At 43.8% G+C, this 13,118-nt stretch overlaps 1 protein-coding gene across 5 annotated transcripts in view; it reads left to right on the top strand.

Annotated features, from left to right (window-relative positions):
• ATG7 (autophagy related 7) overlaps positions 1–13,118 on the top strand; it is a 2,414,869-nt gene that overhangs the window by 2,027,651 nt on the left and 374,100 nt on the right. For all 5 annotated transcript variants that reach the window (XM_069643921.1, XM_069643925.1, XM_069643922.1 and 2 more), the window contains one exon: positions 4,818–4,940. In XM_069643921.1, coding sequence (XP_069500022.1) covers positions 4,818–4,940 — 123 coding nt within the window. The remainder of the gene's footprint in view (positions 1–4,817; positions 4,941–13,118) is intronic.

Here is a 13,118-nt window from a genome sequence, read left to right as displayed (position 1 = left end):
CATAAATATTGGCAAAGATTTTGCCATAGCTCTTGCACACTGGGTGTTGACATGTTCTGTTCTTCCAGATTTCCAAACGGGTTTTACAGCAGGCTAATCAACAAATGAGAACACCATGACTCTTTCAGTAATTCATGCTACTAAGCACATTAGTAGACCTGTATATGCTGTATTTGAATTCACTGTGGCTTTAACAGTGTCAACCTTTCTGGACTTTAGGAAAAGCTAGCTAAACGGGGCATGGATCCACTACTCCTCTAGCTAGGTAATTGCATTCCATGATCCGATAACTGCTCAGGTTTACCGTAACAGAAAAGGGATTTAGCTGCCAACAGATATACATATACAAAATTGAAGCTGGTCTGTGTTCTCATGCCTATGATGCCTTTTAATGTATATCATGCTAATATTCTCACTTATCTAAAGTCTGCTCGTAATTTCTCCTCAAAATTGGGTAGTGCTCCTCGACAGTGGCTGGCTAGCATATAAGGGGGACATCACCCCACTAGTAGCAACTCTATTTGGGCTCTAAAGGACACTTAGTGTCCTAGAACTATTTGTCAATGACCACAACCTGGAGAATAATAGAACTATTTTTTGAATGGGCAACAAAGCCAGCCCTATCACAGGTTCCTCCAAGGCACTAAATTAGAATAGGGGAAGACATTTAAATACCTGGGAGTGACTTTTCATTTTAGACTTGCCCGGGTGGATCATCAGTTGGACAAAGTAGCAAACACCACGAGACAATAAAGGCGCCATGGTCGTTTTTGATGAACATCATGAGGGGTTATTTTAGCAACCCGTTAGCAGAGCTAACACGCTTAAGGTTGCATATGTTGTGCTGTTTGGAGCAGAAATGTTAGTCCTGGATGATGTTTCCTGGTTGAAGAATTTAGAGTACATCCTTTGGATATGAATATTGAGGTTGAGAATTGGAACCCTAACACATTTCCACTATGCTGATCTGGGTACAATATCGTGGTAGGTGCAAGCTGTGTCTTGAGCTATACAATTTTTCTCAAGGATACAGATTAAATGGATTGAATACTAACATTTGTTGAATACCTTAGATAAGATCATTAGGTGTGAGAATTATATGTAATATGAAATTAAACTTCTTACCAGTGGGCTACCCTTAGATCTATCACTTCCATATGGATATGGTGGTTTCTGATCAGCCAATTAAATTGGAATTCAAGAAGTGGAAGAAAATTTGGTATTTTTAGATGACTCAGAAGGATTTGCCAGAAAAGAGGACTGCAAAATAATGTCTGAATGTTTTTCTGACCGAGTATAGACGGGTGCCTTACCTTGTCTCCTTACCTTGTCTCGCAAAATCAAATGATGCAATTTTCTGAAGATTCAACTGAACAAACTTGAAACAATATAGGTTACGGGTGCTTGGCGGAAAATCCTATCTAAAGAACATGCAGGACATGTATGGATAAACAAAAGTTGAACTACTTTAGACATCTCTTGAATATATTGTTTTGGAATAAGTCGGCGTAAGTATTATGAGATTTGTTTTTACCAGGATGTGGATTTCAAACACAAATCCTTTTTGTGTAGAATTTTGAGGTGGCTTGTGGAGCACAAGGATTTCTGCAGCCTTACGAGTTTGTACCAGATTCTCTGAGAAGGCTTGGATTTATCTGGTAGAGTGATTTAATATACGGGTATTTTGTACCACAGTCAATTGGATATTTTGGTTTTGGATGATGATATTGTAGGCCTGTTTTTTAAAATATTTTCACATTTGATGTACCTTTTTATTAGCTTAATTGCGTATCTTGATTCTGTTTTGTTAATTGACTATTATGGAAGCTTTCTTTGAAAACAATGGAAATACCCTAATAATAATTTTACAATGGAAGAAATAAAACCAGATCACCACCCCAGCCCTCATCATGCTACTCCGATTACCCCATCCAAGTTTGCATCACCTTCAAAGTGATGTACATCACATATAGAAGATAACGTTCAATCCTACCTTGCTGAAAGCTCACCATCTCTGGAGGATTCTGCAGCACTAGAAGCCACCACATCCCCAGACTAGAATCTAACCGATGCAAAAAGGAAGGAACCAGTAAACGAGCCTTCTCTTGATTCCCAACCTTTGTGGTTACTTAGTTTCAAAGTCAACTTTGTTTCATAGTTTCTACTGTGACATATTAACACTGCAGAATAATGATTCTTTTGAATCCTCCCAGGCTTCCTGTTCTCCCTGTTATCTTCGTTCTTGAAGGGGAACATGTTGGGAAGCCTTCTTCCTTGGGAATTCACCCTGTGCTCTACTGGCACTGTCTCTTCACTGGTGTCCATCTCCTTTCATTCTTCCTCTTCTCTACGGTGCCGCGGGGTACAGCCACCCACCTGGATGCCCCACAGTCTTCTCTAGACGGTGGTATTGATGATGTTACACTGACCGGCTGTCCACCATGTACTTTTCTCTGTGGTCGCTCCACCACCTTTTTCTGGGATTATGCCCTGTCAGATTCTCCTCTATCGGGGCCGCCACAATTCTGGCATCCCATTCTGCAGCCTCCAGTGAGTTAGAAACTCACATGTTTTCTGGTTCCCTTCGTCTCCAGGTGTTACACAGGTTGGGGCCTCCCCAGCTTGCATATGCGATCATCTCTCTTCTCTGTCTCTCCGCAATCTCCTTCCTTCGAGGGCACACTTTTTAACATCCACATCCCAGTAATTGGGAATGCTGCATTAAAGGGACATCATCTCTTTGCATAGGATAATAATATTCATTAGTATTTTCTTCGTCCCAGTTCTATTACCTTGAAGTTTCAGGCATTTTTAAACACTTCATGTAGGCCACAGTATGTATAACTTTAGGGAGTAGCTCACAAGAACAGGAAACTTCATACCCGAAGGGGGTGTCTCTTCTGGTGAAGTCCCACTTGCCACATCCCCTAAGGAAGGTATTATGGAGAGGGCTCACCTCCCTAGCATCACAGGGAAGGGCTCCCCCTTAGGGAGAAGCAAAACATTCCTTTGATTCATCACATAGGATTGTTTAAGTGAGAGATATAGATAAGTAGAGTGGGTGGAAGAGGGGGGCGAGTGTAGGAGACAGGGAAAGGAAAGATAGACCACCAGGGCAAGGAGTACAAGAGTGTGTAAGGAAAGGATCGAGTGAGACCTTGAGTTAGTGAAAGGCACCTCTTTTTTATAACATTTCTACTGTGGGACCTAGGTTAGGATACACCTAGATTGGTCCCAGAGGAAATAAGATAGTTAAGGTGGTTGTCTTAAAGCCACCAGTACCAGTCAGTCAGTTTAATAGACCATAGGGGTTACTGTTCTCTAGTAACCATCTTGGGGTATATCTTTGACTCCCTTGACCCTGCGCCCTCACCTACTTTCCCCCAGTGGCTCACCATCTCGAAAGTCCTGATCCTCTCTAGACTGGACTACTGCAACAGTCTCTTTCTTAATCTTCCTTCTTCTACTCTTTGTCCTCTACAACTCATCCAGAACAGAACTGCAAGGCTTATCCTTGACCTCAAGCCCAGGGACCGAATTTTCCCGGTGCTGAAATCCCTCCACTGGCTCTCTGTGGCTGCAAGGATCAAGTTCAAGACCCTCTGTATAATTCACAGGGCCTTCTATGGCCGTGGTCCACACTATCTACAATGCTCTCTTCCTAAATACTCTCTCTCCAGAGTCCTCCGCTCGTCCTGCTCCAACTCTCTGTGGATGAGACGTTTTCCCAAACAGAGATTTGGGGGGAGATCTTTATCCTCTGCAGGTGCCTCCCTGCCTCTCTCCGTCTTGAGCACGAGCACCTTAAATTCCGGAAACTCCTCAAGACCTTCCTCTTCTCTTCCTCCTTCTCTCTCCCTCCCCCCTGCTAACCTCTGTCTTTTTTTCTCTCCTCTCCACCCTCCTTCCTCCTTCTCCCTAACCTTCTCTGTTTTTTGCCGCCTGGTTCACCTCCAGAGCCTTACAGGTCCCAGGCTCCCCCTCCAGTCTCTTGCACTTGCCTCCGGGCCGCTGCATTATATTCAGCATTACTGCACTATAAACTTAAGCTCCATGACCGGTGTAATCTCTCTGCACTTACGCCAGAGCCCTACTGGACTGACGTGCTTGTTCCCCCACCCCAGGGAAGGCTGGGTTAGGGAAGGGACCACTCAGGGAAGATGAGAAAGAGAGAGAGAGAGAGAGAGAGAGAGAGAGAGAGAGATGGCCAATAGCGAGCACCTTCTCAATCATTTCAATAAGAATCCTTGCACTGTCTGCAAGAGCTGCTGGTCTCTTCTGACAAGTGTGATAAATGCCCATTACGAATATAGGGGTGTTGCTGTGAGTTACTGGTACTGTCCATTGAAATAAAACCGCTCTACCAAAAATGCTGTTACTTTCACATGTTCAGTGTTGGCTATGCTGAGACGTGCTGTTAGGTCTTCTTATCCTAGCAGTGTGCATTCTACCTGCGAGTTAAATCGCAGATTAGGATGTGTGCCCAATCAATCATTGACCTCTTTGCTGAGAATACCAACAAGTGCTGACACTCTACGCACATAGTCCTTTATCAGCGCTTTTAACACTTGGATTATTTTTTCCCCTGCTGAATCCAATAAGTTCTAATGTTTCGCGATTGGATGAGTTATTAGCATCACTTGTTTACCGAATAGCATGGTGTGGTACAGGTTTTATGACTGTGGAGTAAGACGAGAGAAATCCGATGGTAGAGGACTTAAACATTTAGACAATTAAATTGACAATCAACAAATAGCAAAATACAAATTTCCATAAATACACATCTTACGTGCCTACTTGTAATGCTGTACTTGCAGGTTCTTGACCAGTATGAGCAGGAGGGATTTCAGTTCCTGGCTCAAGTCTTCAATTCCTCGCATTCCTTCCTGGAAGATCTGACCGGTCTTACGCTGCTCCATCAAGAAACCCAAGCTGCTGAGGTAGGAAACACCCTCTCTCATGCAGTGATTTTATCATGAGCAATGTTTTTAGGGATGATTTTGTTAGTTTTCCGTGAAGTATAGATTGCTAAATTATTTCTTGTTGTCGGTATATGAAATTAGTTATTTGTCCAAACTAAAACATACCTGCAAAACTAGCCCAAAACCTTAGGAACACTGGATAATGCTTTAGTAAAATTAGTAAGCTATTGTAAATTCAGAAAATAACGCGAGTCAGAAGTGTAAAATATCAGCCGGAAATTTCGTAAAAAGAGAAGTTATTCATTGTCTTTGAAAAGTAACTTGTTGTTTATGTTACCTCTTTGCTTTAAGTGTTTTACAAGTATCAATATTGCATCGGAATGGTTTGTTTGGAACATGGGTTATCACTTGTAATATGAATGTGGAAACAACTGTTTCCGGCTTACCATTAATAACCAGAGACTTTCTGCCTTACATATTTTGAATCTGCTAGTGTATACCTATACCTTGAAAATAGGCTGCCACTCCTTTTAGGGCCTGATTCACCGAGCCTTTTCAAATGGGCTTCCACCATTCTAAAATGCCTCTGTGAATCAGGTCCTTAGTGTGGGAATGATGATGGTTATGCATCCACAGTTTTTAAGAGCTGAGTGTTACACCCGATATAATGCAGACCCTAAATAGTTTTTTGAAGATTAATAATGGCCAAACAGGATAAGGCATTTATTGTAATAATAATAATGATGTTGATGTAGTGCGGTGTATGGCACATAGGCCATAGTTTGTAAGAGATGACTCATTCTTTGGTTAAAATGATTTGGAATATGCTTTACTGGCCGACAATTACTCGGCAGTAGCACAAACTGTTGAGTCTAAGCTGTTGTGATGGTGCGCTCTCCCGTTATCCATAGCTGGTCGACTCTCCCTCATTAAAATGATTCTACTCCCCAAGCTCCTTTACGTTTTCGCCAACATACCCGTATGGCCCGGGAAGGCCTACTTCACCAAACTACACTCGCTCTGTGCACAGTTCTTATGGCACTCCGGTGCGGTTCGCAAGAAGTGGACTGACATGGCACTCCCATACAAACGAGGGGGTCTCACGGCTCCTAATCTGACCCTCTATTGGACTGCGGCCCAAGCCCAACACGCCACTCATTGGTACCCAGGTTCTCCAGTGCGCCCGCATGTCAAGTTGGAGCGTCTAGCAGCCGCTGGTGTCAACACAATGTCCCTCATTCTGCACCAACATTACACACCCGACTCTCCTATTGATCCAATCAATGTGACCCTCCGTGCCTGGACGCGTCTGCTCTATCCGACGCCTGAGTGCTCTCCATATTACAAATGGCTTCCTGCATGGTCCTTCCCCGGGCTGGACCCACACATGATACTGCCTTGGTTCGACACTGGAGTTCATTGGGATATCAGGCTCTATCTGACTTTTACCCTGAGGGCAGATTTATTGAGCCCCGGACGTGGAAACCGGGGCACACTGGTTCCGCGGTAAAAACTCTTCAATACTATAGACTCCGGGCCGCGTTTCGAGCCATGTGGCCCTCATTCCCAGACGAGCCCCCGGATGCTCCGTCAATTGCATACATCGCTAATTCTGGTGGCGCCGGCGCCGTCGTATCCTCCCTATATAAGATCCTGCAGGACACTACCCCGAATCTGGCTCTTAGGGCACGTGATGAATGGGCAGACGAATTGGGTCTGGAGATTTCTGATGAGATTTGGGAGGGAATGTGTCTTCACACTCAAAGAGTCTCCCTAAACTTTCGGTATCGTGCCATGCTATACAAGCTTTTAAACAGGCTATACTATATTCCACATCGCACCTCGAGGTTCACCCGTGCCACTGTGCACTCTTGCCCACGCTGCGGGGCGGAAAAATCTGACCATTTACATATGTTTTGGTCCTGCGATAGATTGTCAGAATTCTGGAAGCGCATCCTAGAAACACTTGCTGCAATAACTTACACGGTGTTTGGGGTGTGGGAGGGGGGTCTGCACCGGGAGCTTGGCTAAGTTTTTGAACATAGGCTTTATGGTAGCCAAGAAATGTGTACTCCAGGGTTGGAGGAGTTCCTCTCCTCAGGTCTTCCAGACTTGGCTGCGTTTGCTCACCTGGTCACGAAACTGCGAAGAGGAATATCTGACCATGCTCCCGGGCCATTCACGCCCCAAAAACATCTGGGTTGAATTTAATGCGTACCTCAACAGTCAAAGTGATAGTGCGCCCGGGTCGGGCTCGTCCCCTACTCCATCGAAGACTACTCCTGTACCTTGAACTCATCTTTTCATTTCTCCCATGTGAAGCTCAGTTGATTTGTTGAGACCACTGTGATTTGTGTGACTTTTGTACCAATTTGTAATACGCCTGTACTGCTCACCTGTTGGATTGATGTGTGTGCCTAATGTATACCTCTGCCGCCAAAAATAAAAGTTTAAAAAAAAAAAATTATTTGGAATATTCTTCAAGAAGCTAGCCTCACTTTGTTCGCATGTTTAAATCATGCTGAGGCAGCATGCTCGGCGCCATTGTTTCTTTACTATTTTGATTGTGTTGCTATACGTTTGTTTTAGATGGGAAGTTACCATGGGAGCAGCATCCCGTTTTGCTTGCTGCTGGATCAAAATGAAAGCGGTTATGCTACAGGATGGCGAACAGTGTCTTTGTCTGCATCCCATGAGGAAAAATCTATTAATGCATAATAATATAATTCTTTCTATGATTATACCAAAGTAACACTGAAAGTTGCATAAACGGGTGTGTTTTAGTTAATGATGTTCCTAAATTGTACCACATTGTAACATTCTTTTTAGTTGGTTTTACAAGCCTTTCTGTCTTTCAGAAACCTCAAACCGTGAAAATCTTGAAATAATAGAAATAGTATGGGAAAGCACCAGCACACACCCATAAACTACTACTAATTGTAAATAGGTTCACGCATTAATCTGCGGCTGAAATTGCTGTGATTAAATGTGCACTCATACTGCCATTAACCTAAGTTAACACCCATTACGGTGCTCGTTATCATGTAACCATTTCAGCTCTGCGCGGTCTTTTTTTCGTCTAAAATGGGGATCCCGAGGGGGAGGTTTGTACTGACTCTGGTTTCAGAGAAGGAAAGATCTTTGAGCAGTTTAAGCTCAGTTGGACTGGTGCGTCATGCTTCTTTATGGGGTAGCAGTACTCTGTGCATTGAGCCATTGATTTATCTTGAGGAGAGTTGTGTTTATTGATCAGCAATACATCCTAGAATTCATAAGGGTTGTAAATTGAATTGGAAATAATCGAAACGTATTCAGCAAGCAGGCTTTTGGGGAATGCAGGTCACAGCTCGATTATTCTCATTTCGAACTCTAATAAATCACTGTTGTGCAGGCACTTCTTAACTTGAGGACACACAGGTGCAAGTGCTTCCTTTAACTGCTTATGTTGTTTTATATTACATGACGTGTCATGATGCTTTAGTAAGGTTTTTTAGGCTTTGGTTTTACTGATGTCTTTGTATGCTTGATATTGTTATTCTCACAGGATATTTTGTGTTTCTCACTTTCTCCCCTTCTACCCACAACCTCAATCCTGCCTCTACCAAGCTCTCTACCATTACCCCAGTTCCCCTGCCCGTCATCTTTCTTCCTTTCACACACTAGTTATTCTTTTGTTTTTTCCCTTTAATACAGTCTTTGCTTGCATTTTTCATATTTATTTGTTATACTTGTTTATTTGAATTTTCTACTTTCTCCTTATTTCTTTCCTAACCAGTTTGAGTAACTTTTGTAGATATTTTCTTTGCACCCTCCCTGGCTTTGCAGTTCAAATAGTGTTTGCTTCATGTCTATATTTTCTTCTTTTGGCGTTCTTTTCTTTTCTAGCACTATTTGTTTTCATTGTTGGATCATGGTTAACATTGACATCTAATTGTGGTTACTTTTGTGAGTACACTTTTAAAACCATTTGTTTGTTTGTACTGCAATGCATTTTATTCTGCCCAGTCACTCATCTTCAGTCAGCGTCAGCATGTCTCTTATGTTCATTGTGCTTGGTAACTTGCTTCACTTTTTTTGTGGGGAAGGGCAGTTACTCAGCCAGAGAATATCTTTTTTGTACTTGGTTATCTTTCATGCCTCTCTTGGGATTTCGCATTATTAGCAGTGGTGTTTTTTTCCATCATGGACCGCAGATTCTGGATTGTGGCTCTCCTTATGTGCTTGCATGATTATGCAGCTTCCGCGTTCATACTGGTAACAGTCCTTAGGATACTTTATTGGTTCTCATTTCTCAGAGTAATGATAGTATTCATTTAATGGATGCTTATTTTTACTTACATATTGTTCAAAAGGTAAGTGATAATTTGCTGTAACTGGTTTGCTTGATAGCCTCGTGTCCCGGTTGGCTAGTTTCATTATGTTACATTATTATCACAATTGTGAATTGCATTTATTTTCTTGCTCCTCTTTTGTATGGAATTCTTAGGGCATTGTGCCTCAAAATAAAGTATGGCGATGCAGGAAAAAACAGCAGTACCACTGGATTACTGCTGCATTGCCGCACCACCATACTACAACTTCAGTGGTGCGGCAGAGGAAAAACCTCCAAAATGCTGCAGGTAATTCTGTCGCCTTACCGCCAAAATATGGCAAAATCGGCAGAATTACTGCCGACAAAATTACAGCCAGCAGGAATTCCGCTGACATCCCCATGGAGTACTTAATTGGGGACTAACACCTCCATACAACCAGATTTACTGCTGAATACTCCCAAACGTGGAATGAGGCCATTGTCTTTTAGTAATATTGTACATACATCATTTATAGATAATCCTTCTCTCCTGATAATGGTCTTGCACTTAAACGCGTTGAGCAATTCGTTGGCCCTGCTTAACTTTATTTTCCTTAATGTTAAATAAGCACAGATTGAGCTGGATTCATTGTTTATTTCAATTTTATTTTCATTTGAGGAATAATCAGTGGCTTTTTAATGCATCATCAACATAAAATTGCACTTTTTATTTATTACTCAATTGCATAAAATTGCTTGATGCAGAGGTTTTTTGTATATGCAAAAGCTATTTTTATATAGGGAAATATGTGAATTGTCTATTATTAATAAACTTATGTTTTATGCTGAATGAAGTTATTTAAATTTAGATAAAATGATGACTATTCCTTACTGTTGTTTTTTGGTGTCAGTCTGCTCGAAATCGAGTGTACTATTTAAGTGAACTGAGCGTTACATCATGGATTATTTATACTCATTTCATGCCATATTCCTCTGCCAATTTCACTATGGAATGCTATTCTCAAGTAAGCCTAGGGCTTCTGTTACGAGAAGAACTTGTTTCCATTTCACCGTTTTTCCACGGAGACGGTAACTAAGCTATTTTTCGCCCTTAGTACAATATATCACAATCTACCATGATATTCTGTGCCATTCGCGTACATCTTCTAGTGTTATACTTCCTCGACTCCACAGCTGTAGAGGCGCCACCAAGAGGGTTCCATGGCCACCCTTTTAAAAACACTGCCCCCTCTGCCCCCCACCGGCCTGCTTGCCTCTTATGAATGCAAATTTGTATGCCGCCCGAAGTGACCTCATCAGTCAACCCCTATGAAAAATGTCTGGGTGCGCCCCTGCACAGCTACTGACAAAAGAGCAGAAACAAGAAAATGTAACTTGCTTTAATAGATGGTATGTGCCTTAACGCTAATTATTCTAGCTTGTCTCCTTCCCACCATCTCCCACTTTGTATATTATAGACCTTGTATAAACTGCAGATGTTCATTAGCTACAAGCTACATTGATCTATTATTTATTTATTGGTGCTTTGTAATGCAATTTCTGATGTTTGTTAATCTGCTTAGAATCACATGCTGTGCATAGGTCCGACATCCAGTGGTCACTGCGGAGTATTGCATTTTGTTTTTCGTAGTCGAAAAGGGGACGTCGACAAGGCGTGTCTGTAACACTATCCCTATAGTGACGTGCGTTGTACCCATAATCCCTCACGTTCGAGGTCCCTCAGATTGTTTTTTTCCGCCCAGCTTCTGGTCGCCTTACGCGGAGCTCCTAGAGAGACATTGCAAATACTTACTATCGGACCTCGGTCCTTAATTATACTTATTATATTGTTAAAGATCCCTCCCCTCGACGTTAGCTGTGAAGCTGTTTCCCCGCCGAGCAAGTTTTCGACGGAGGGAAGAGACGGAGGAGATCCTTCGGCGCTGCCGAACACGTGGCCTGGCCTCACCGGCCAACATACAGTAGGGAGAGTGGGGGTTCCAACTTTTATCTTCTCTTTGAGAATGTCTTTCTTTCTCCCCTATCTTTCCCTTGGGGTTGTTATCACCAGTTATTATTGCCTCAGCTATGGAGAGGACACCTTTTAAGTTTTACCCACGCTGTAGGGGCAAATACACTTGGAAGGACAAACACAAGCTCTGTAATCGTTGCTTGCCCCTCGATCATAAGGAGGACAGCTGTGCAGCCTGTAAGCTCTTGAAACCAAGAACTCTTAAAGAACGCAAAGTTAAGAGGTGGGCGGACTACGCTATGTCGAAGTCAGTTTCCTCACCCGCCGCCGCTGTTACAGAAAGTGACGAGGAGGGTGATAACTCCACGTCCGTTACGGAAGTCATTAACCCCCAGAAGGAGCACTCGCGCTCCTCGACGTCCGTCCCCGGCCCCGACGGGCTCGGCTCACGCCCTGCTCATGGGGATGAACACCCCGGCGACAAGGACGCACACAGACCCCATAGGCCTAAGCACACAACCCACAGCTCTTCTTCGTCGAAGACGAAGGATCCATCAGCGCCGAAGGGGACGCAGGGCACTCCGGCGTCTACCTCAGACCGTAAGGGTCTCAAGCCCCACCCGCAAACACAGTCGCGACCAGCGATTGGGCTTTCATCAAACACGGGCGCTACCCCAAAATCATCCGACGTAACGCTCCATAGAGTGGCCGTCGAGGAACAACGCGTAACGCAGGCAACGTCGACACCAGAGTCCTCTACTGACAAACTCGTTGTCGAGAGCCTGGCGAGAATTGTTTCCGAAGACACACGTAAGCGGACGACGAAACAAACGTCGAATACCGCACAAAAAGCTATAAAAATGCCGAAAAAGCATAAGAGTAGCCAGGAACTGCCCCTTTCATCTAAGGGCACTTCGGAACTACCGGAGGGCTTTTCAGATGGCGACGGAAACCTTTCTTCGATGTTGTGGGAGCGTTCTAAGCGTTTTGAAGGTGAAAACACTGATTTCCCCCCTCTAGACTATTCAGGGGTCCCCCATGAGACCCTTGAAAGACTCCATTCTTGTATGGAGAAAATGGAAAGGTTTTTGGGAAACCAAAACCCACCCAAAAGACTAAGAGAATGGCCCCAGGATGACACTAGGGTCAAAATTCCTAGGCTGTTTCCCCCTTCTACAGACGTATATGACCTCACGGAAGAGGAGCAATACCTCCAGGAAGATGAGTGTTTGGGTGGAGAGGAAGAACATGAGGAAGAGGGGTTTGAAGAAGATCCTTACATTAGTGCAGGAGCTTTCGAAGAAGATACAGCTAGCTCGCAGCCTTGGCAATCCCCATTAGTGCACTCAGACCCTGATGTCTTTCACCCTTCTCCTCCCAAGGATTCAACTATTGGAAACACCTCTCCCATAGATGACCAACCTTCACTTAATGCACTATTGCGCAGGGCAGCAGCGCATTTTGAAATAGACACAGGGGAGACTCTTCCAGACACAGACTTTGTAGAGAAAGTTATTAAAGAAAAAGCCCCTGTTAGTCAGTCTATTCTGCTCCTGGCTTCTATAAAGAGAAGAATAACTCCTTCCCTTTCCAATCCTGCCTTAGTCAGAGGGATCAACCCTCGGATAGAAAAGCTCTTCACCGACAACACCACCACGATGTTCTACATTCGGAAGCAGGGCGGAACCAGATCCCCTGCCCTATCCAAGGAAGCCCAGGATCTGTGGCATTGGGCCATTGCCCAAGGGATGTTTCTTGTGCCGTTTCATCTGGCAGGGATAAAAAACACCATCGCCGATGCTCTCAGCAGAGAGCTGCGCTCGTGCCACGAGTGGGAACTACACCAGGATCAAGTGGATCGACTCTTTCAGCGATGGGGCAAACCCCAGATCGACCTGTTCGCGACGGCAACAAACTCCAAATGCCAGAGGTT

The sequence above is a fragment of the Ambystoma mexicanum genome, chromosome 2p (assembly GCF_040938575.1).
Source record: "Ambystoma mexicanum isolate Mex_15411 chromosome 2p, UKY_AmexF1_1, whole genome shotgun sequence".
NCBI classification, from domain to species: Eukaryota; Metazoa; Chordata; class Amphibia; order Caudata; family Ambystomatidae; genus Ambystoma; species Ambystoma mexicanum.
This window is presented reverse-complemented; position numbering and strand designations above follow the sequence as displayed.